General features: G+C 39.9%; 1 protein-coding gene across 2 annotated transcripts in view; it reads left to right on the top strand.

The window, feature by feature from the left end:
- The window catches only part of NR3C2 (nuclear receptor subfamily 3 group C member 2), a 354,893-nt gene extending 337,604 nt beyond the window's left edge, over positions 1 to 17,289 (top strand). For both annotated transcript variants that reach the window (XM_073642514.1, XM_073642515.1), the window contains exon 9: positions 14,632 to 17,289. In XM_073642514.1, the coding sequence (XP_073498615.1) occupies positions 14,632 to 14,787 (156 nt within the window). In that variant the 3' untranslated portion in view covers positions 14,788 to 17,289. The remainder of the gene's footprint in view (positions 1 to 14,631) is intronic.
- The last annotated feature ends 8,627 nt before the right edge of the window (positions 17,290 to 25,916 follow it).

Genomic DNA, 25,916 nt, shown 5'->3' with positions numbered 1-25,916 from the left:
TTTGATTGGATGAGTACTTCTTTAACTTGCAGTTTACAGAGAAGGAACATGGAGTCAGAAGAAACAAAACATTGCATCTGATACACTGTAATAGTAACCAGGGTAAAAACTCATAAGTACAAACGTCACAAAAAAAGGGGGATTAAAAGGCCCAACAAGAGTTGTGTAATCCCCATAATAATCAAATATTTTATTGAAATTTATAAAATGTAGTACAGATACATTGTACAGCCATTATAAGTTATGGCATAGTGCTACAAAAATAGTATAGATACACTCAAGAATAATCCCAGCATATTCAAAGGCTATGTTCACACACAGTGTTTATGCTGCATTTTTTTTTTTCTGCAAAAACCTGCTCTCTTGGCAGTAATAACATTGCATGCAGAATGCCTGTTTTTTTTTAATTTTCACTGCTATTTTGGCACTTTTTTTCAGTGTGGTTGGGTGCAGAGAACGTATGCTTTGTCATGTTCAAAAAAAAATTGTTTTATTCACCAAAAACACTTCAAATACACAGCGAAAAATGCTATTGCGTTTTTTGCAGCGTTGTTTCACTGTCTCATTCCTTTCTGTGGATGAAAAAGCGCTGAAAGAATGGACATGCTGCAGAAAAAAAACTGTTCTCTAATTCAGTCAGGAAAAAAAAGCGTGTGGATGAGATTTCTGAATACTCATAGGTTTTGCTGGCACTGTAACGCTATGTGCCCACGATGCAGAAATGCTCCGGATTTTTCCTGAGCGTTTCTGCATCTCCCTGGCAGAAAAAACGCATGCGGATTGTACATGCGGATTGTACATGCGTTTTTCCTGCCAGGGACATGCGGATGTGAAGCGTTCTTCACATGCATTTCTGCATGCAGGTTGTTAAGCGATTTTAGCATCACTTGGAAAGTGCTTGACAACTTGGTCACTCTATATAAATCCATGCAAACAGCATGGATTTATATAGTGTGACCTTAAGAATGGTAAAAAATAAAAAAATAAATCTATACTTACCTTCTGATGCCCCCCAGAGTCTTGCTTCCCTCCGTCCTGGCTGCCAGCAGATCGCGGTACACTACACTGTAGGACCTGCTGTCACATGACTATGACGTCAGCGCAGGTCCTCCAGTCCATCGCGATCTGCCGGCAAGGGAGGACGAGCGCACCGCGGGCCATCAGAAGGTAAATATAACATTTATTTTTTATTTTATTCTTTTTTTCACACTTTCTATGGTACCCGGGTCCGGAGGAGAGTCTCCTCTCCTCTAGACCCGGGTGCCATCCGCACATTGAAAAGCATGGATTCCGCATCTACAGATGCAGTGATGCATAATCCATGCGTTTCAATGCAAGTCAATGGCGGCGAAAACACAGCACTTCCGCAAAATAATTGGTAGTGCTGCGTTTTTTTCCGCAATGATAATCCGCAGCGGAAATTTCCGCAGCATGTGCACAGCACATGCGGATTATCATTGGGGAACATGGCAGACCTTCTACCAAGCGTCTTTTAAGCGTTTCTGCAGCGTTTTTGCCGCTGCTGAAACGCTTAAAAAACGCATTGTGGGCACACAGCCTAAAAAGCAGTTTTTAAATAAAATAAAAAAGAAATGCTGCAAAAACGTCACGTATATACATAGCCAAAAGCAGTTTAGTTAAATTCATTACAGGGCAATGTCTAATACTTGGATTTAATACCTTGGGTGCAATGTTCCATGTAAAGTGTCTTAGTGCCCGATGAACTATAACATGATATGAATAAAGTGCTTGCATTGGCTACATTAGTTATTGCTGGTAGCCAGGCGTCTCTCTGCTCCAACGCTGGTTTCACTTCTTCATCAGGGGACATGATTAAAAATCAGACGTAACTCTGACAGTGCAGCTGCTAGCGATGCGAGGTTTCACTTTGAAAGGGAAAATGGGGCATGGTTACACGAGGATGGGACAAAGCAGGAGACCTAGATGAGCCCCCAGACTGACATGAGTGATGACATAAATCTGCCTTAGGCATGATGGGGGGGTTCGAACGGAAGGTCGTCGGAAATAACTAAAAATAATACACAGAAGTTGTCTGAATACAAGCGCTGAATTTTTAATAGATTTAAATCACAAAAATTCTTAACTTTTAAGGCTGCTATGTTTAGTGTTTGACAACTCTTTTAGCAAAGACACCACCAGAAGGAGCTTATAAGACAACTTCATATACAACATGTTGGTTAATATTATCATGGCATGTAGTAACCACCCTTGCTTCTACTACTGGTGGATTCCAGCAGCCAGCTTGCTATCTTTTAAATCTATGCCTATGTAAGAAATTCAGAACTCAGTATTGGAAAAACAAAGCTCTACCTGCAATAAGGATGTATTAAGAAATTAATCAGTAGCGTTTTGGTCCTTAAAACATCAAGACATGGCAAGGTGGATATATACTTTAAGTTTGTTATCAGGTTTGGGTCTTTCACTTTGATGAGCTACAGACGACGCTAAGTTTATCTTGACCCATAATGCACCATCTTGATAGCTGGTCACAAAAGGTTATCTCACTTAAGAGGATTAGGATAACTTGACATTATAGAAGCCATTGACCAATGTCAAGTTAGATGTCAAATGACACGTTTTTTTGCATTGTGGTATCCCAATGCTGTGTTAGTGTTCAGGCAAACTTGCATACATCCATAGCTAAGAGAACATACAAAAGAGACAAAGATGGCCATGTACCTTGTCATCATTTTATGTCCATTTATATGTTTACAATTGATTCAAGTCTCCTTCTATACACTGTAGACTTTTAAACACTAAGGATATGTGCACTCGATCGGTATAGGCAGCGATTTGAACGCAGTATACTTTCTGCTGCGTCCAAAGCGCTGCACGCAGGTGAATCCGCATGTGTTCATTGATTCACCCCATTCAATACGTTGTACGGATATAAATTCTCTTGCGGAGACTAGAGTCTCCACAAGAGAAATTGACTTGCTGCGGTCTGGAAACGCGCCGCATGTCCGTGTCCGCGGGTGATCTGCAGAGATGCATAGTGGCCATAGGATTTCTTGAAATCCCATCCACTATGCAGTAACATCTGGGTACTAATGTTTGCACGCAGCGCAAATGCGCTGCATCCAATCCGCAGGGATTACTGGTCGTGTGCACGTACCCTTAGAATAACATTATACACAGTGCTCAGCCTAAATTAATACACCCCCTTGAAAATTAAGATTTTAATCAATATCTCACTGAACACAAGTACAATTTCCCAAATTTTCATGGTACATTTTTTTTAACCCATAACATTAAAGTAAGGTTAATAATATAACTTTCATTAAAAAGCTACAGTTTTACTCAAATTAGTTGATTCAAAAGTGAATACACCCCACATCAAAAACAATACATCTAGTATTTTGTATGACCTCCATGATTTTTAAGGACGGTATCAAGTATTCTATGCATGATATGAACAAGTTTTCGACCTATTGCAATAGCTATCTTTTTCCATTCTTCAAGAACTAACTCTTTTAGAGGCTGGATGATAGATGGAGAGGAGTGATTCCAATTTGCCTGTTCAGAATTCTCCATAGGTGTTCAATCACTTTCATCTGTTGTTCTTCAGAAATACCACAGTGGCCTTAGGTGTGTGTTTTGATCAGTCATGTAGGAAAAGTGCACATCTACCAAGGGCACGGAGTGATGGTGATGTCTTCACTTTCAATACAAAGCAGTACATCTGTGAATTCAAGATGTCATCAGTGAAATGTAGCTCCCCGACACCAGCAGCACTCATGCAGCCCCACACAAAAACACTGACACCGCCATGTTTCACTGTAGGCACCATCCATTTTTCTTTGTAATCCTAACATTTGGAATGTCATACAGTTTTGAAACCATCAGTTCCAAAACCACTTATTGTGATAATAATAATAATAATAATAATAATAGTTTATTTTTTATAGCGCCAACATATTCCGCAGCACTTTACAAATTTTAGGGGGGACTTATACAGACAATACAGAATAAGCATATCTCATATCGAACGGAGTGAGGGCCCTGCTCGCGAGCTTACAGTCTATGAGGAAGTGGGGGAGACACAAAAGGTAAAAAGTACATATATTGTATAATGCAGCCTTGATATACTGAATAGGATAAATAATAATACATGGACTGGTTGCCAGCCAGTATGTGTGCAGTCCTGACAGAGGCTTTTATGTGCATGGTTGGTTTGAACCCGAAGTTGAAGAAGATTTTAATATGGGGGAAAGCTGGGATGGACAGAGTGTGTTTAGGTGATACGCCAGTCTAAAGAAATGTGTTTTTAGGGTTCGCTTGAAACTGTGGGTATTGGGAATTAATCGAACTGTCCTGGGTAGTGCATTCCAGAGAATTGGCGCAGCACGCGAGAAATCTTGGAGACGGGAGTGGGAAGTTCGGATTATGGAGGATTTTAGTTTCAAGTCATTTGCAGAACGGAGGGCACGTGTAGGGTGGTAGACTGAGACAAGGGAGGAGATGTAGGGGGGTACTGAAGCATGGAGCGCTTTGTGGGTAAGCGTGATAAGTTTAAAACGGACTCTATATTGGATGGGCAACCAATGCAATGACTGGCACAGGGAAGAGGCATCTGAGTAGCGGTTGGCGAGGAATATGATCCTGGCTGCTGCGTTCAGGACGGATTGGAGAGGGGAGAGTTTAGTAAGAGGGAGACCGATTAGTAGAGCGTTGCAATAGTCAAGACGAGAATGAATAAGAGCGACAGTAAGAGTTTTTGCCGAGTCAAAGGTGAGAAAAGTCCTGATTCTTGAGATGTTTTTGAGGTGTAGATGACATGAACGAGCGAGTGATTTGATGTGAGGAGTGAAAGAAAGATCTGAATCAAAAATGACCCCAAGACAGTGGGCTTGTAGCTGGGGAGTAATGGTTGAGCCACAAACGGAGATGGCAATATCGGGCACAGGTAGATTAATGGAGGGAGGAAAGACGAGTAGTTCAGTTTTTGACAGATTCAGTTTTAGGTAGAGGGAGGACATAATGTTAGACACAGCAGAAAGACAATCACTGGTCTTTTGTAGTAATGCAGGGGTGATGTCCGGAGCAGAGGTGTATAATTGGGTGTCATCAGCATAGAGATGGTACTGAAAACCGAATCTACTGATTGTTTGTCCAATAGGAGCGGTGTATAAGGAGAAAAGAAGGGGGCCGAGGACTGATCCTTGAGGAACCCCGACAGTAAGAGGAAGTAGGGAGGAGGAGGAGCCGGCAAAAGACACAGAGAAGGAGCGGTCAGAGAGATAAGAGGAGAACCAGGAGAGAACCGTGTCCTTGAGGCCAATAGTGCGGAGCATAGTGAGGAGGAGCTGATGATCCACAGTGTCGAATGCTGCAGAGAGATCCAGGAGAATCAGCAGGGAGTAGTGACCATTAGATTTAGCTGTTAGTAGATCATTAGAGACTTTAGTGAGGGCAGTTTCAGTAGAATGTAAAGAGCGGAAACCAGATTGTAAAGGGTCAAGAAGAGAGTTGTCTGAGAGATAGCGGATTAGACGGGAGTGGACCAGGCGTTCCAGGAGTTTAGAGATAAAGGGAAGATTGGAAACAGGTCTGTAGTTGGCCGTGCAGTTCTGGTCGAGGGATGGTTTTTTAAGTAATGGTTGTATGCTGGCGTGTTTAAAAGAAGAGGGAAAGATACCAGATGAGAGGGAAAGGTTGAAAATTTTAGTTAGGTGAGAGGTGACAGCTGGAGCAAGGGACTGAAGGAGATGTGAGGGAATAGGGTCGCTGGTGCAGGTGGTAGGGCGAGAAGATGCAAGGAGCCTGATCACTTCATCTTCCGTGACTGGTTCGAAGTCAGAAAATGAGCAAGATACAATGTGGCGGGGGGGAGCATGCATAACATTTGGGGATTGGGAGAAAATTTCCTGTCGGATATGGTCAATTTTTTCTTTGAAATAGTTAGCCAGATCGTCAGCGCTGAGGTCGGTGGTCGGGGCCTGTGCTGTTTGATTGAGGAGAGAATGAAACGTGTCAAAGAGTCGTTTAGGATTATTGGAAAGTGAGATGATGAGGTTGTTAAAGTAGGTTTGTTTGGAGAGGTGAAGGGCAGAGTTATATGTTTTCAGCATAAATTTATAGTGGAGGAAATCTTCGGGCAGATTTGATTTTCTCCACAGCCGTTCAGCGCACCTGGAGTACCTCTGGAGAAGACGTGTTTGAGGCGTGTGCCAGGGTTGTCGCCGTCTATGCCGAATTGTTCTTTGTGTAGGAGGTGCGGCTTCATCCAGGGCGCATAGCATTATTTTGTTATAATGCTTCAATGCAGATTCGGGACATGAGAGGGAGGAGATTGGGGCCAATGATGATTGCAACTTTTTTATAAATTTCTGGGTGTTAATGGCGCGTAAATTTCTATAAGTGTGGACGGTGGGAGTGTCTTGAGTAGAGTCACAGTTCTTGACAGAGAATGAAAGAAGATTATGGTCAGAGAGTGGGAGGGGAGAGTTAGTAAAGTCATGTACTGAGCAAAGCCGGGAGAAGATCAGGTCCAATGTGTTCCCGTCCTCATGTGTAGGAGAATTAGCAAGCTGTGAAAGGCCGAAGGAGGAGGTTAGGGATAAAAGATGCGTGGCAGATGGGGAAAGAGGATCGCCAATTGGGATGTTAAAGTCTCCCATGATTATCGTGGGGATGTCGCAGGATAGAAAATTTGTAAGCCAGGCAGCAAAGTGATCCAGGAATTGACGGAGGGGACCTGGGGGGCGATAGACAACCGCCACTCGCAGGGAGAAGGGCCGGTAGAGTCTGACTGTGTGGGCCTCAAAGGACGGGAAGATAAGGGAGGGTACAGGGGGGATAACCTGAAAAGTACATTTTGTTGAAAGAAGCAGACCAACACCTCCACCTGATCTGTTGTCAGGTCGCGGGGTATGAGAGAAATGTAGGCCACCATAGGAGAGAGCTGCAGCGGCAGTGGTGTCCGACTGCTGGATCCAGGTTTCAGTGAGAGCCAGAAGGTTGAGGGAATTAGAGAGGAAAAAGTCATGGATGTAAGAGAGTTTATTACAAGCTGAGCGTGCATTCCAAAGGGCACAGTTGAATGAGACAGAAGATATGCAGGGAATATTAATGAGATTAGCAGGGTTTCTGAATGTAACAGGGAAAGAGTTAGTGTTATTACTGGAGGGTCCTGGGTTGGGAGAAATATCACCTGCAACTAATAGAAGGAAGATACAGAGAGTGAGCAGATGATTGAGTGATTTGTGAGAGCGTTTCCTGCGTTGTATGGTGGGAATGAATGGATCTGCGTGGTATAACATTGTGAAGAGAGCATGACAACTGTACATAGGAGAAGAGAGGAGTGAGGGATTAATATGGATGAAGTGTGCCGCATTTGTGGGTGAACGGTGAATGTGGATGATTGTAGCAACCAGAGTATAAATGGCACAGATACAAATGGTGAATACTGTTTGCCAAAAAGATGACCTGGAAGCAAGTTTGTTTAATTGTCTTGCATGTCTTACCTGTCTCCTGCCCTGTCCAACTGCCATTTTCTAACTGCCAGGGCACTTTGCTAAATTATGGCACTTCGATAAAGTATGCATAAATGCTATATGCATAAATGCCCCCGCATAAATGCCTCCCCTTAACTAAGTCTCAATATATAGGGACGTATCTGCTTAGATCTGCACAGATTTAACTCATTAACAATCAATCACTAGCTTAAAAGACAACAGGAGACCATAAAGTGCAGGGAAAAAAAAAAAAAAAAAACAGACTAGTAAACTCGGCATGGATCATAAACTCTTAAAGTAAGTGTGATGACCTTTAAGTATCATGGAATAAAAAAGCTAGAGGAGTGAAAAAATATATACCAGAAATTGATAGGCTGCAGAGCATTGCATGGAGATATAATGCAGTTTTCAGGACAGATCACACAAGCAGTGAAAAATATATACCAGAAATTGATAGGCTGCAGAGCATTGCATGGAGATATAATGCAGTTTTCAGGACAGATCACACAAGCAGTGAAAAATATATACCAGAAATTGATAGGCTGCAGAGCATTGCATGGAGATATAATGCAGTTTTCAGGACAGATCACACAAGCAGTGAAAAATATATACCAGAAATTGATAGGCTGCAGAGCATTGCATGGAGATATAATGCAGTTTTCAGGACAGATCACACAAGCAGTGAAAAATATATACCAGAAATTGATAGGCTGCAGAGCATTGCATGGAGATATAATGCAGTTTTCAGGACAGATCACACAAGCAGTGAAAAATATATACCAGAAATTGATAGGCTGCAGAGCATTGCATGGAGATATAATGCAGTTTTCAGGACAGATCACACAAGCAGTGAAAAATATATACCAGAAATTGATAGGCTGCAGAGCATTGCATGGAGATATAATGCAGTTTTCAGGACAGATCACACAAGCAGTGAAAAATATATACCAGAAATTGATAGGCTGCAGAGCATTGCATGGAGATATAATGCAGTTTTCAGGACAGATCACACAAGCAGTGAAAAATTGTGATCTCATCACTAAAGCGTATACTGCCCCAGTAGTCTTCATATTTTCCAGCATGGGCCCTGGCAAGTTGTAGGCAGGCTTTTTTGTGCATGAGCTTTAGGAGAGGCTTCCATTGAGGACGACACACATGCATATCATTCCTCTGCAGTGAACGCCATATTGTGTCACTGAAAATGCTCACATACTGATTTGGCTTTCTACTTCTTTAGCTAACTGCTGTGAACTTGCATGTCAATTTTCTTCAACTTTTCTCATTAGAAGCTGCTCCTGTTTAGGTATTTACTTACGTGGTCAGCCTGGACATCTCTGTGAGATGGTTGCTGTTCCATCTTTGTTCAATTTTTGTATCACTTTTGCTACAGTATTCAGACTGATAAGTAAAGCCTTTCTGATCTTCTTGTAACCTTTACCTTTCTTGTGTAAAGAAATTATTTTCTTTCTCAGGTCTTCAGGCATTTCTCTTCCATGTGGTGCCATTGCTGACAGCATGAAATGGGAAGGGGTTTTCTTTAAGTTATGCCCTTTTATAGTCAACTGTTTGCTGGACACCTGTTTAATGAATAATTAGACTTACCTGTGGTTGCATTCTTGTTAATTAGAATTTTGTAGTCTAAACTTTAGCTTTATTCTAAGACTTTCATCGGGGTGTACTCATTTTGCAGCATGGTCTTGAATTTGTTAGGAAATAACTTTTTGAAAATCTTGTTTGCAGTAAATGGCCCACATTTGTGAGAACTTTTTGTAGTATGGTATCCAATAGAAAATGTTGACTCTGAAAGGAAACTAAAGATTTTCTGACAAATTTGATGGGGTGTAATCATTTATGCTGAACACTGTGTGTATATACATATATATACACATATTTATATATACATATGTATATATACACACACTTGACAAAAATGTGATCCACCATTGTTATAAGAAATGCTGTCCGCACTGAATATATAATGCATTGTTGTTTATCCCATTACGATTTCTTTTTAAATTTTACCTCTTGGGCTCAGAAGAATTCCTATGATTTGTTTGCCACCAAGTGACTTTAAGAATGTGCCAGAATTTCACTTATTATTTCTGAAAAGCTAAGAAACTGAGTGAATTGAACACAGACTTAAATTACTGGCTTTACCCTTGGCAGATTTCAGGCACCTTTTGTACTGTTGTCATATAAATATAGTGGGAAGATACCAAAATAATAGATAATATTTCAAACAAATCAATAAAAAAAACTTGCTTGGCATACTGAATGCTTGCAGAAAGCCAGGGTGACTCATGCTTCCTGTTCGTGAGAAAGGTACGATGTGTGATGAGATAATAATTAGTTATTTGTGACTGATGTGGGAAGGGGAATTGTGCTTCGCTTTATGTGAGGTTTCCTGCTACTGCTTTAAAAAGTGAAGTAAGAGTGACATTGAAGAGAAGCGGATACTGTTATTTTCTAACGATTCAATGTTTGTTGTAGTCTGAGGCTCTCGGTCCTATCGTTGTTGGAAAGTTTTGCCTATTTAAAGCTTAATAATGCAGCTCCCGGGTGACCACCACTTAAGGGGGCATCCACATTGTGATCCCTATTAGGACCTATAACTTCATGGGCACATGAGCTGGGAACTTAGCTTCTCTCATTTATTCCTTCGGTTCAGCGAGTATTCCCCATAAAATTGCCATGGAACTTTTTCTTTGTTTCATCAACCCTTTTGCCAGTGACGCGCCCCCTGGGCCATGTTCAAGGGATACCCGGAGCCGGATCTGGATAGGGGTAGTAGTCCTTGTGGCAGTGACCCGGTCCGTGCCCAGGGTGGTCAAACTAAGTGTGTGGCAGTCTTTGTAGATGTTGTTTAAGTGTCGACTACGCCACCCGTTGATTGCGGCTATGAGGCCGCCGCTGCAGAGCAGACCGCTGAGGCCGGTGGTAGGATTGTGCAGCAAGGATGGTATAACCCCCAACGGGAGGGGTATGGCCTCAGGGCAGCAGACGTGGAAGATGGTGGTTGTGATGGTGCGGCAAGGAAGCTCAGAGACGTGTGGTGCAGTTTCAAGGCTTTTACTCACAGGTGTTGTTCCGGTCACTTCGGCCAAGAGTGACCACCCGAGCCGTGCTGCGTCCACCAGGTGCGGGACTCGGCCAACTCCCAGGCAGTTCCGGAGCGTGGTCCTGAGCTCCCCTCTCTTCCTTCCTACAGGCCGTCCTCACCAGGGACCCACCTATGTCCGGCTCCCTCGGGCCTTTTGGTGGCGAAACCTGTCCCGGCTTCCCTGACCCTATTCGTGGTCTGCCTTCCTGGTGGATATGGCGAGGGGTCGCGCCAAAACTTGTCCACGACCTCCGGTTCCTGGCTGAGGATCATTAGCCTCCACCAGTTTGGGTTCCGGTACCCTTTTCTGCCAACCCTTCACCCTTTTGGTTTACTTCTGGGATCTCAGGGTTCCCTCTTGTCTTGTGTCTCTGGGCCTCTCTTCCTCCTTCTCTCCACTACAGGCCTGGCCCTGGAGCTGGGCCCAGCCGGAGCCACAGCTCCCTGTCAGCCCTCCTGGCTGAACTCTCCCTCAGAACTCCCTCCTGGACTCAGCCCTGTCTCTAGATGGTGCCCACCATATATACTCCCTCTATGTGTGAGCCCAGGTGACTAGCACCCAATGGGCTCCTACCTCTATGCCCAGAGTCCCTCCCCTATCTGCCCCTACACTACTGGGATGTTCCTCCCCCCCTCCCACTCCAGCCAGGGACAGACGCTGTCGTACCTGCACATCTAACTGGTGGGAGTACCGTAGTTCTGTCCCCCGGAAATGGGATGAGTGTAGTGCATGCAGCTAGCTGAGCTCAGTCCCACACTCCATCCTTACCCGGGAGTGGAATACCACACCTCTGGTTTGAGGTGCAATACCCCTGTAGCAGCCGAGTCCTCAGGGTGCTACACCAGTGTATGACTATGTTGACAAGGTGGTCTTGTCAAGACAGTGGGCTGAACTGCATTTTTGTTGTCAATTTTTTTCATCCATTTAGTCATACATTTCCAGGAAGAATAACAGAGAAGCAGCACATTGCAAACTTTTAAGAAAATCCATCATCTATTTCATCCCTATAATTCCTATAAATAAATCACAGCAAAAGAATAGTAAAAATAAGTGCATTCCACTAAAAGCCATGCAGTGCCAACCAATTCATTGGCCAGCGTCAATTTGATTTCCTCTTCAACTCTAAATATGGCTTTTTGAGCAATGATGTCTTCAAGATTGAAGAGGTCCTATAAGAAAACCCTTCTTTAAAAACCACAGTAGGCATGGTAGGGGTTGCTTTCTCACTCTGTCAGCTGGAATAAAACACGGGCCCCCATGCATTTCATGCACGGTCAAATATTTTTTGGGCTGCAGGCAAAATGTATGGACATTTGTGTGATATCTTGTGATAGCAACTGACCAGCAGACTGCTTCTTTTTAAGGGTTGACCAAGAATGGAGAACACTGTGCTACATAAAAAAATAAGTCTATTTCTTGTAATCTAACATCTCCTCGTATCTTGTAGGGATGTTAATCAACTAAAACTCACACTATTTAATGCTATTAATCAGCTAACTTGAAAATGCCACAACTTCAGAGGCAAAATGAGAAATGTCAGCAATTAGATTGGATAATTTCCAAATTTCATTCATCTCTAAATTTAGCCTTGTGAAATTGGTTATATGGCTGCGTAGAATTCAGGATTATTTGATGCGTCCATTTATGATGGTGGACTATCACTGTATTTACTTTTCTTGTTTCACGTTGCCCAAGGTATCAGGACTTTCCTAGATGCCAAGTTTGTGACCGTTTATTGGGTGCAGATGAGTGCCACCTCAGCATTATTAGTAACTGAGACTTAGAGACAGGGTTTCCCAATAATTACCACCACATCTACTTCCAGGGTAAAATCCACCCAGGCTGGAGACCAGAAGAGCTATAATTATGTGACTATAAATCAGAAATAACTGGCACAGATACTGTCTCTGTCCCCCACCCCTGCTGTTAGAAGAGAGCATTCACCATAGTATGACTTCAATGCTTACATGCAACAGACGCATACATGTATATCAGCTCCATATACTGAAGATACATTCATTGATAGCGGAGCCAATTTTATATAGTCACTCTTGTTAGACTTTCGTGTTAAAGAAGCACAAAATAGCAGCAAATAGTCCAAGAATTATTTCATCTGCACCTATCCCCTGTGATGTTAAGCAGCTGTATGAAGAAATATGTAACCAGTTGTCTACAATTGCTAATTTCAGATGTCATGAATTTTCCTCCTTTCTGTATTATTTTTCTTTTACATTCATGCGTAGATGTCTGATTCAGGAAGGCACAGTACATGAGGTCATAACCCCTCACCCTGCTTTCCATGGCTCTATTGGCACTTGGAGGATAGTGAGAGTACTGTTCTGTACAGTGCTGTGTGGGTGTAAGTAGTCATTTTGATCACGTGCATATAAGTAAGGAGCATGTGTTAAGGGAGATGCTTGCCTGAATTTCAAGGCAAGAATATTAGTCATACGTGAACAAATAAGGTTTCGTCATTGCCTCTATAACGAAGCAGGAAGCTGGAAATGCATGTATGCACAACGTGACGGAATTGCAGTCTAATATAGAGCATTTCATTATTCCAGTGATATGGAAATCCATTTTTCTGGGCAGCCTATTTTTTTAATTATTCTGTGAAAAGTGAACCTAATTCTTTTGATAAAAGATCAGAATAATTACTGTTATCGATTATGAATACAGTAGTTCTACAACAGCTGCTGCTAACATTTCTGTTACCACTCAAGTACTTTATTATTGTTACTTTTGATTACTACTTGTTGCTATTAATTTCTCTATTTTAAGTACTATACTACTTATAATAATAATATAATATAATCTTTTTATTTATATAGCGCTTTATACCACTTATAATCACTTTTCTTCTGTTAATTTTGCTACAACCACCATTACTTCTTCTACAACTACTAGAACTAACTATATACTGATGCTATTACTTCTAGAACTAACTATATACTGATGCTATTACTTCTAGAACTAACTATATACTGATGCTATTACTTCTAGAACTAACTATATACTAATGCTATTACTTCTAGTACTAACTATATAAAAATGCTATTCCTCCTTCTACAACTACTAGAACTAAATGTATACTAATTTTATAACTTCTACAATTACTAAATATATACTATTGCTGTCATTTCTTCTATAACTACTATTACTAAATATAAATGAATGCTATTACTTCTCCCACAACTACTATTACTAAATATATATATACCAGTGATATTACTTCTGCTACAACTATTACTAAATATAAATTAGTGCGATTACTTATCCAAGAACCATTACTAAATTTATACTAATGCTATTACTTTTGCTACAACTACTATTATTTAATTTATTAATGTTATTACTTCTCTTACAACTATTACTAAATATATAATAATGTTATTACTTCTGTTACAACCACTATTACTAATTATATACTGATGTTATTACTTTTCCTACAGCTACTATTACTAAATATTTACTAATGCTATTACTTATCCTACAGCTATTACTAAATATATATTAATGCGTTTACGGTACTTCTGCTAAAACTACCATTACTAAATTTATACTAATTATATTGCTTAATCTAAAATGAATGCAAAATTTATACTGTTAATACTTCTACTACAACTATTACTAAATATGTGCTATTGCTAATGTTTTTTCTACAATTGGTATTACTAAATATCTACTAAAGCTATTTCTCCTACAACTCTACATTACTTCTGCTGCTACAAACACTCCTTCATATCAGCTGAAGTACTTCTCTTATTACTATTAATTTTGCTACAACTACTACATTTTACCATTACTTTACACTTGTAGTTAATTACACTTAAGGCAATACTTTATAAATCTCAAAAAAATGGTTACAAGTAAGATCAACACAATCAAAGACAGGGACGTTTTTATAGAAAATAAGACCCTAGGTAACAGTGTGGATACCCTACTTGCCATTTTTAGGATGGCCGTGCCAATGATGTTGAGTATGCAATGAATTTCTTTTAGATACTGATGCCAACTCATGTGACGTAACAATCTTGTCCTCTCTATTACAGGTGGTAGGCGATTTATTGGAGTTCTGCTTCTACACATTTAGGGAATCTCAAGCACTCAAAGTGGAGTTTCCTGCAATGCTTGTGGAAATCATTAGTGATCAACTACCAAAAGTGGAATCTGGGAACGCCAAGCCTTTATACTTTCATAGAAAGTAACTGGAAGAGTCTTACAGGAGAACTTTGCCTTAAGTTTCCTCTGATGTTCCATACCCAAGCTGGTTCCAAGAAATGACACTTTTCATTCAAAAACAAGGACGAACATGAAATGCTAAAAATAAATCGCACTGTTTGGGCACAGAAGACATGCCAGGAATAAAGAGAGCTGCCGCCAGCACCCCAAGCGCTTGAAAATTACTCCTATTCCTATGGATAAAAAGCCATATCTAGTCAATAACTGATTCATTTTGATATTTTAACAATGAAATTTTAAAATATGCCATGGAGTTTCTGGTTTTGTTTGTTTTAATTGGGTTTATGGACTCAGAAAGACTTTTTAAAAGGTTATCCTTGGTTTGCACACAACGTGTTTGGTCATTATGGGGCATTAAATATTCTTTTCTTGTATCAAAAATAAAAATAAAAAAGCTATTGTATAAAATATTAAGAAACCTTTGATGTTGAATATCACTACGCATTTGTGGCATTAGTTGTCCCATCATGTTGCAGGATGCAGGCAGTGGCCATATTTTATTTATGTTTGCTGCAGAGTGAGCATTGAAATGGGCACTGTGAGCAGTGCGCCCGGGCCGCAGTCCAGGTTCCCTCTGCCATATACGCATGCAGCGATTTTTCCGCAAACCCTAGCGTGTAATGTAGACATTTATTTAATGAAAAGGAAGATAGAAGGATGCCCCCATCTGGATTTTCTAAGGGTTATATTGTGCTGGCTTTACGCAGTCTATGCTGTACTGTATATTGCTGTATATGTATAAATTGTGAAGGACATGGATCAAAAAATGTATGGTAATTTTGTAAATGAGGCAAACAATCTTTAATGACTACGGATGAATGGAAAGCATAGGAAAGTATTTTTGAAAGAATTCTATTTTGATGGAGAATATTTAAGTACTATCTTTGTCTAAATAAGGTAATTTTTTTTGTAAAGTGAAAATGTTTTGCATGGATTCTGAACTGTTTACAGTGTATTTAAGGAAGGGAAAGCTGTGCCTTTTTAGCATCATATCTAATTTACCATTTTGCAATATCTGTTTGTAAATAGACACACTTTAACCCCCTTTTTCAGTTATATTTAAGGTTTTCTACTTTTCTGTAAAAAGGAAAATGTTCTACTTTTTTGTGTACTGCTTGCAAGAAATATTGGAGCACACTTTCTAGGAATCCTTCCTTTTTCCTTGTGAATTACACTATTTTAACCTCCAAGACGGAGTTACTGTAAGTATCTTGGAATTAGCTAAATCATAGGAAAGGCTTCCTGAGAAATTTACTAAACACAAAGCCTTCTTACGGGATTCCAGGGTCCCATTATTATTATTTTTTTTAAAGATGCTTGTTTTAAGAGGAAACTACAATATCTCCATGCATCAGTTGTTAGGGATATGACAAAGCGAGGTGTGATGAGGCATGCCAAAAATTAACTTTCTTGAGTGCACTTTACTTGCTGTATGACTTAATCCAAAATCCCAAAAACGACATTATCTAGAGTATACTGGGGCTCAATCAATAGTACTGGTTGCCATGCCTGACCAGTACTAGGGTAGACTTAGGCTGGCACACAAGGGTTTCTGAGAATGATATGTATTTTGTTAGAGAGCAGATATATTTAAAAAAAAATTACATTTTTAATATATGGCATTACCATATAGTATGGCTAAAGTTGCACTTACCAAATAATGTTAATATGTAAGAACCTTAATAAAAAAAGCATCCCCTGCTCTCACACAAGATTATATCTTTGGCAATAAAAAATAAACTTGAGTAAAGTGAAAAAGTGTGAAAATGGAGCAGTGGGTATATGAAGAGCGTTTGGTACTGACTATTGAGCTTTCATTGCTCAGATTTTTGCACGGTTCTGTGGTAATAATTAAAATACATAGTTAATAAATAGCAAATTTATGAAAAAGAGAATTTATCTTTAAAATACAGTTGGCGTCTTACTAGTTTTAAACTACCGACTCTTGTGACCTTGACCTTCAATGATGAGACTGCAAGTGCTCAAATACCTGCACATTTCTTCTTTGTTGCCTGAAAGGCCAAGGGTATGGCACTTTATATGTTTATTTTCCCTATATGAGATCACGAAGTGTGTACATCTGGCCCAAGAAAGTCCCAGAAGAGAAGAGTCATTATAAAAGATCCAGGATAGTCTAAAGATGCTGACTAGTGGCAACGGGACAGCTCTTTCAGTCTTTTTTTTTTTTTATCCAATGGGTATTCGGTACACAACACAGGGAAGTGAGATACTGCCTGGCATCACTCTTTGAATACCAAGTGAGTAAAGTGCTGGCTCAGATAGTGGTATTCTGTAGTAACAATGGGATCTTACAATGTTATCAAATGTTTTTGATGGAACATCTATACAATTTTACAGTTTTCTATTAACAAAATATTAGGATGTAAAAACGTTGTCATCGTGTCTTTGTGTTATCCTTAAAATGACCATGCTTTGTTATGAGAATAAACAATTCTATAGTCATTTAACACTCTTTCTAGATGATATGTTTCGCCTTTTTTATATGAGATACGATATATTTTACTGATCCCGACCGAAATTGTGCATCAGAGATTGTCTACTCCATCCTAACCAGACGGACTGGCCTTTCAGTGTGCTATTTCAGTTATTAAACTGTCAAGATAGGTTTTATTTTAGAATTCATTAGGACTTATGCAACTGTTAAGTTACTGGTGCCCACACTTTCATCTATTTCATACCCTCAAACTTGTGCATATTTAGGCATTACTGTAGATCGCCTGTAATCCAAGACTAACAATTTGTAATCCTTTAAATTTGACATTGGATAAAAAGTCTAACGGACACATTTCATCCTCTGCATTGATCAATGTTTTGTGGTTTTGAGTAGATGTCCCCAAAGTCAAGCTGAGACTGGAGTCCAGCTGCTAAATCTACGAAAGTATTTACTACAATCATCTATTGCTGGGTAAACTACAAAGCATGTGATCAATTTAACCATAATTGCATTTAATGTAAGTGGGTAATATTCTTATTGGGATTTTGGTGGCCCCTGCAGAATATCTAATATTGCCTAATGAGTTGTCCCCTAAATAAAACAGCTTAGCATGCCCATAAAGGGCTCAGAAAAAGAAGGGATGTCTACAGCTGGGCATACACATGAGAGATGTCAGCCGAATGTTTGTTCATCTTCCCCATACATGAGAACTCAGCACAGCCAAGCATTCAACATAAAAGAAGAAGAAAACAGCTGCAAGACAATTCTGGCAGGAGTTTATCTCCCCTAAAAAAAAAAAGGATCAGACAATGAAATTTCAACTGAATGCTCTTTCCCTCCCCTGACATCATCCAGTCCTCAGGCCACCAACCTTGCATGTTTTCAGGATTGCCTTAGTATAACCTGCACAGGTGATGGTTCCAACACCTTGTGCAATGCTAAGGAAATCTTGAAAACATGCAAGGTTGGTGGCCCTGGAGGGCTGGAGTTGTGCACCCCTGGGTTAGAGTCAGGAGGCTCGTTTGCACATTAGATGGTTGGCTGGTTCCATTGAAAATGAAAGGTTCATCCAACTTTCATCTAATGTGTATGGGGTCATTAACAGACTTCTGCTTAAGGCGCATTTAGATTAGCTGTAGGTGTGTAAACAATCCGTGATCAATATTAAAGAAGTAGATAGGGCTCATTTACTGGTTTGTTCATGCAGGATAATGAAAACTGATGGGAATAGAATATTCGTTAATATGATTGTTCTGTCTCCATACATCATCTCGTTGACTATAGCACATTCACTGTTTACAACAGGCAATTTGCTGTGGATAACAATGATTTTTTGTAAACCTAAACTATCTGATCAACCAAAGGACAAGCATTTTATTCATTTATCGGGTGATCATTAGTATGTTGAAACTGGCCATTAATTGTGAACAAGTGTTGCATTGAACTCTCTTTAACCGATTCTTTAACTGTCTAAATGCACCTTTAGTGATTCTTGTCTCTATTCTTTTCAGACCTGTCTAGGTCAGCAGTGTTTTACATCTGCACGGTTTGCTGTTCATGATGTCAGTTATGTGGCAAACTGATCCCAATATGAATCAATTAACAATTTTCCATCTGAGCTACTATACAGTGAAGGAAATAATTATTTGATCCCTTGCTGTTTTTGTAAGTTTGCCCACTGACAAAGACATGAACAGTCTATAATTTTAAAGGTAGGTTAATTTTAACATTGAGAGATGGAATATCCCAAAAAAAATCAAGAAAATCACATTGTATAAATTAGATAAATGTATTTGCATTTTGCAGTGAGAAATAAGTATTTGATTCCTCTTGCAAACACTTAATACTTGGTGGCAAAACCCTTGTTGGAAAGCACAACAGTCAGACATTTTTTGTAGTTGATGATGAGGGTTGCGCACATGTCAGGAGGAATTTTGGTCCACTCCTCTTCTCAGATCATCTCTAAATCATTCGGATTTTGAGGTTGTCGCTTGGCAACTCGAAGTTTCAACTCCCTCCATAAGTTTTCTATGGGATTAAGGTCTGGAGATTGGCTAGGCCACTCCATGACCTTAATGTGCTTCTTTTTGAGACACTCCTTTGTTTCCTTGGCTGTATGTTTTGGGTCATTGTCTTGCTGGAAGACCCAGCCATGACCCATTTTTAATGTCCTGGCGGAGAGAAGGAGGTTGTCACTCAGGATTTTACGGTACATGGCTCCATCCATTCTCCCATTGATGCGGTAAAGTAGTCCTGTGCCCTTAGCAGAGAAACACCCCCAAAACATAATGTTTCCACCTCCATGCTTGACAGTGGGGACGGTGTTCTTTGGGTCATAGGCATTATTTTTCTTCCTCCAAACATGGCGAGTTGAGTTAATGCCAAAGAGCTCAATTTTTGTCTCATCTGACCACGACACCTTCTCCCAATAACTCACAGAATCATCCAAGTGTTCATTGGCAAACTTCAGACGGGCCTGCACATGTGCCTTCTTCAGCAGGGGGACCTTGCGGGCACTGCAAGATTTTAAACCTTTAAGGCGTAATGTGTTACCAATGGTTTTCTTGGTGACTGTGGTCCCTGCTGCCTTGAGATCATTACAAGTTCCTCCATGTAGTTTTAGGCAGATCTCTCACCTTCCTCATGATCAAGGATACCCCGCAAGGTGAGATTTTGCATGGTGCCCCAGATCGATGTCGATTGACAGTCATTTTGTATTTTTTCCATTTTCTTACTATTGCACCAACAGTTGTCTCCTTCTCACCCAGCGTCTTACTTATGGTTTTGTAGCCCATTCCAGCTTTGTGCAGGTCTATGATCTTGTCCCTGACATCCTTAGAAAGCTCTTTGGTCTTGCCCATGTTGTAGAGGTTAGAGTCTGACTGATTAATTGAGTCTGTGGACAGGAGTCTTTTATACAGGTGACTATGTAAGACAGCTGTCTTTAATGCAGGTAACGAGTTGATTAGGAGCATCTAAATGGTCTGTAGGAGCCAGAACTCATAATGGTTTGTAGGGGATCAAATACTAATTTCTCACTGCAAAATGCAAATAAATTTATCTAATTTATACGATGTAATTTTGTTGATTTTTTGGGGGGATATTCTGTCTCTTAATGTTAAAATTAACCTACCCTTAAAATTATAGACTCATGTCTTTGTCAGTGGGCAAACTTACAAAAACAGCAAGAGATCAAATTATTTTTTTCTTTCTGGTTTCAACTGTATATATATACACAGTACTCGGAATAAATGAGTACACCCCTCTTGAAAAGTAAGATTTTAAATAATATCTCAGTGAGATCAAGAACAATTTTAAAAATTTTGACAAGAATGGGTTTCATAGAACTTTTTTAACACATAAAATGAAAGTAAGGTTAAGATAACTTCCTTTTTTACTGCTGCATGTTTGCTGCTGGTGTCGGGGGAGCTAGATTTAATTGTTAGTATCATGAATTTACATATGTACTGCTCTTTATTTTAAAGAGAAGATGCTATCATCACTCCGTGCCCTTGGTAGACATGCATTTTTCCCACATGACAATGATCCAAAACACACATGTGTTGCATTACTGAATAAGACCAAGGTGAAAATGATTCAGTGGCCAAGTACGTGTCCTGACCTGTACCCAATCGAACACCTATGGGGAACTCTGAAGAGACAACTTGAGCATCGCTCTTCATCCAGCATCAAGGCTCTAAAAGAGGTCATTGTTGAAGAACAGAAAAAAAATGAAAAAATTTATGTCCTCCAACTCTTTTTGTAACTTTTTTAAAGTACATTACTCAGCAGGTAACCACAGCGAGCGCAAGCAAGTGTTTGCTTGTTTGGTCAGCAGCTTCAAATATACAATAAATAATGAAACATGATCATTTGTTGCCTAATACTTAAGAACGAATGTTTGTTTTAGCCGACCGATCACAGACTATCATAGTCTGAATTGGTCGGACTTGTTTGTCGGACTATTTACAAGCAATATTTAAAAAAAATAATCTGTTAATTCTTTGCCTGGTATCAATTAACAAGATTGGTCAGCTTAAATGACTGTAACTGCCAACATAGACTAAAATGTTTATGTCCGTGATTCACCAGAAATCATCAAACAATATGGCCGCTTCAAGTGTCAATGGCGAGAGGAGAATAAGCCAGACGAAATCCATCATGTCCAGTCACCCCTTCTAATGGCAGTGGCTGTGGGGGAAAATAAGAAATCACATACACATAAAATTGACAGCAATTCCTGACAATGTTGTGGGTTAAACTGACTTTAATTTGAATAACAAACCTAAGGATGAAACAGATTGAATGTACTTTTAGAGGTATTGTATAAAAAATAGTTTTCTGCAAAATTATTAAAAAATATCTTCAATTTATAAAGGTATACCAGTGCCACTGACCTTATATGTATGGTGACCGTAATTGCCCTTTATGAACAATTTTATGTTAGCTGACTTAGCACTCACAGAAGATAGTAAGAGATGAAGTTTAATGACTTTATAAAATGTTTCAGTGAAGATCATCTTGTCTTAATAAACAGATTAAAATGCACGTATTCAAGATCACTGATCCCCAAATAGCATCAGACATAGAGACTGTCCACTAGTAATTTTTTTTTATTAAAATGTTGCCCAGTGTAAAAAATAAGAAAACAAATAATCAACTACTGGACCCTTGCTGCTCCGGCACACTATTGCCTGTGTCCCCGCTGGTCTCCTTGCTTTCCTTTCCAGCAGGGAATGTCACGTGACTACTGCAGCCAACTGATCGGCTGCAACTTTGACTTTCCATCCGAGCCGCGAGAAACAATCTCTCATTGGGCTCAGATGGAAAGTCCAAGCTGCATTCGATGAGTGACTGCTCATTACCTGCAGTGGTCAAGTAACATCTCTGGCCAAAAGAGGAAGCAGGGAGACTGGTGAGAGGGACACAGGGATTGGTGTGCAGAATTTGTGGGTTCATCACTTGAATTTACAATACCCCATACCCAATTTTAACATTAGCAGTAGTGATTAGTAAGGGGAGAAGTATATTCTTAAACATATATGAGTTATACTGCACTTTCATACACTGAAATAGACTTCATCATCTGTGCATAGTGAGGAAAGTTGTCTGAGACGTTGTAATCCTGCAGATTTTCGGGAGATGTTAAAGAAGCACTCCTCCCATCAAAGTTTTATCCTCTTAATATATTGCAATCATCATATTATATAGCACTGTGTACTTACAATTGTTAATTTTTCCTTTCTACCCAGTTAATTCTTCCTGTTTCTACATAAAGCAGAGAAAAGAGCCACTGATTGTCAGTGACCTCATGACACTTTGTGAGTGTGCACACTATGTGCGCCACTGTCTTCCTGCTCGCCGCTCTGACGCTCAGCGGCTCCACTCCACTGTGCACTTAGGACATGAAGCTGGGACATACACCCAGATTCAGCACGCATGCCCGGAAAGCTGCAAGTCACTGCGCAAGCACGGGATCTGTTGGGGGATTGTGGTGACATAGGGAGCAGTGAAGGGAAGGAATTATAATACGATGGGCGGGGAGAATTTCAAAAGACATTTGACTGACAGTGACTGAAAAGCTAGAAATCCCCACACCTATGACTGAAACAGAATGTATGTGGAGCAATCATCAAAGTATAAAAATGGATTTTTGCGATAAATACTGGGACGTTTTTCTTGAGGTAAACATGTTAGTAATGCAATGTGCATCACTAACAAGACATTGGGGGCCATATAATAGAAAAAAAAAGATGTGACAGGTTCCCTTTAAAGCAGCAGAGTGAGCATTTAATAAGCTTCTCCTGTTCCAGGAATTATTTCATTTATTTTTTTTTAGATTTACTGAACTGATTCATATTTTTGTTGCAGTCATTTGAAGTGGTGTCAGTTTTAAACATCATGGAAATTGTAATTGTGTCAATTGTTTTTGTTGAAAGCAAAACTTCATTTTTGTTTTGACATTTTTTTACTAATAAAAACCCATTGCATTATTTCTTCTGTTTCCTGTTGATCGCTCGTTGATCGCTCTTTTTCTGTCATTTCCTTTTACCACACTACTTTTCATGTCAGACTTCTGAATGTAGCAGTTATGGAAATCTTCGTTTTACTGTTCAATAATTTGGTAATAATTACAACTTTATGTTTTCCAGCTGATTGAAGTAATAGGACTGACTGAAGTAATAGGACTGATTAAGGCACTTTGAAGATCAGAAAATTGGCTCCCATTTATTAAAGGGAATCTGTCACCAGATAGGAATGTAGAAAAATAGACCCGGATTCCAGCCATGTATCACTTAGTTTACTGGGTGCAGCAGTTGTGTTACAATCAGAGTTTTTAGATGTAGCATGAAGCAGAGCTCAGAAAGCTAACCCCGCCCACACCACAGCTTTCTGTGTACACTGTATATTGAAAAAAGGAAAGTTTACAGAAAAATACCCTATTAAAATTTAACTTATTATTCATACCTAAAATGTATATTCTAAAAACAACAAGATAACCTCAATTACGAGGTAAATGGTTATTTACAAAAATAACATGATATCAAAACCCCCCACAACCAACCTTTTAGGTAAATAAAATGTAGCTGCCTCTCCCTGTGTATGCCTGATAAGTTGGACACTGCCTGACAGCGCAGGTTGGCATCCTACTGATGGGCGCCCCCGCTCCACGATGGCTAGCCCTACGTGAACTTGTTGAACCCTTATCTAATGAGATATCACACAAATTCAGAGTTTGGACCAATCCAAATACTGGTCATTCAAGTGCCTAGAGTCAGCCAAACAAATCTGTCATAGAAGAGTATACATAAAAATGCACATACGGATGCAAACTTCACATTAATCAGTTGGATAAATATTGTGTAACTGCCTCTCGCTGTATGTCCCTTCCAAGCTGAACATTATCTGACAGTGGAGGTTGGCACCCTACTGATGAACGCAATTGGCTCCCCGCTCCACGGCGGCTAGCCCTCACTGGACCTGTTAATCCCTGATCCAACGTGATAACACATAAACTTAAAGGTCATCTTAATCCAAGTCTTGGTCCTTCAAATGTCAAAACCAGTAACAAATCAATCAAGGAAGAGTATACACATGGAGATGCATGTGTCAGGTTGGGCTATTGATACACATCAACAAATAACCCACTGTTAGTGATACATAGGGCCGAAAATATAATGTTAAACAAGTGTGTGCATAGATGCCCCAGATGTATTGTTATGCCTAATGGTTAGTAAACAAAATAGATGAATAAATCATCCCTACAAAATGAAGGCTCCAGATGGCGGAAGAGCAATAAGACTATTTCTCCCTATTTATCCCAAATGAAGACCAAACACCAAATGGTATATAGCTGCTATATGAAAAGTGCATACCATTTAGTAGACATAGAAAAATGCCAAGTCACAAAGCATCTTAAAAAGGCAGTGCACTTATCTGCATCTTATACTGTCTGAGTGGCCTCGACAAGTTTCCCCTCCATCATTTCAAGGTTCATCAGGAGGCTGCAAAAGAATGGGTTGACATCAGATATAATTGTCATCCATACAGATAATATGGCCTAATTGCAGGTCTCCCTACATTGTAAATTGACAATAAATTGCTAATTAGTGATAAGGGCAAGGTTGGACCAGGAGGCACCACAGAGCTAATCTGACAGTGATAATCTCTTGCTGATACAACACTCATTGTATTAAAACAACAGCACACAGCCTAATAAGTGACACCTGGCTGAAATCTGGATCTCAGTCCCTACATCATGCAGCACTCAGATTACATAGAAAAAAAACTGTTGACAGGTTCCCATAAAGACTAGACAAGTCTTAAGGAGCACTGCAGTTAGATGCACCAAATTCATTAAGAGGCGCGCACCTTAAAGGGAGTCTGTCGGTAGAATCATCCCTCTTAAGCCTTTTATATGGGTATGTAGGTCATGGGAAGCTGAATAAAATGATACCTTGATATCTGGAATCCAATGTTTCATTCCAGAGAAATCCATGTTTTTTATATGTAAATGAGTTGTTCCAGACTATGGGCCAGACACAGATCTGCAAGAGAATCTTCCCTTAGGGCTTATTTTAATAAAAGGAGGTGTTACCAGTGTGAGACAATTAACTAACATAGAACAGTAGAAATGGAATTTGTCTTCTTACAAACACATTTGCTGCAGCTCTCACAGCTCTGCTGTATTGTAACATTATTGCAGCCTTGTCTGCCTGCGAGATGGAAGCTGAGAGGAACCTGCAGATGTGTCAGGTATAATCACACACAGCTCTGCAGTGAGAGGAACCTGCAGATGTGTCAGGTATAATCACACACAGCTCTGCAGTGAGATCAGGAGAGCAGAGAGCGGTCATTCTATATTACACAGGTAATGCCATCTTCAATTTATAATAAGCTCTGAAGCCATATTCCATAGCCTAGAACAACTAATTTACACATAACATAAATGTGAATTTCTCTGGAATAAGACATCAGATCACAGCTATCAAGGTATCAATTTATTTAGCTTCCTATGACCTTCATATCCATATAGATGGCTTAGGAGGGTAAATCTTACTGAAAGATTCCCTTTAAAGGAAACCTGTCACCAAAAAAAACGCTATTAACTTGCAGAATGGGGTTAATTTGCAAGTTAAT

Source organism: Phyllobates terribilis, unplaced genomic scaffold, assembly GCF_046119375.1.
Source record: "Phyllobates terribilis strain yellow unplaced genomic scaffold, ASM4611937v1 Scaffold_1__5_contigs__length_1240528914, whole genome shotgun sequence".
NCBI classification, from domain to species: domain Eukaryota; kingdom Metazoa; phylum Chordata; class Amphibia; order Anura; family Dendrobatidae; genus Phyllobates; species Phyllobates terribilis.
This window is presented reverse-complemented; position numbering and strand designations above follow the sequence as displayed.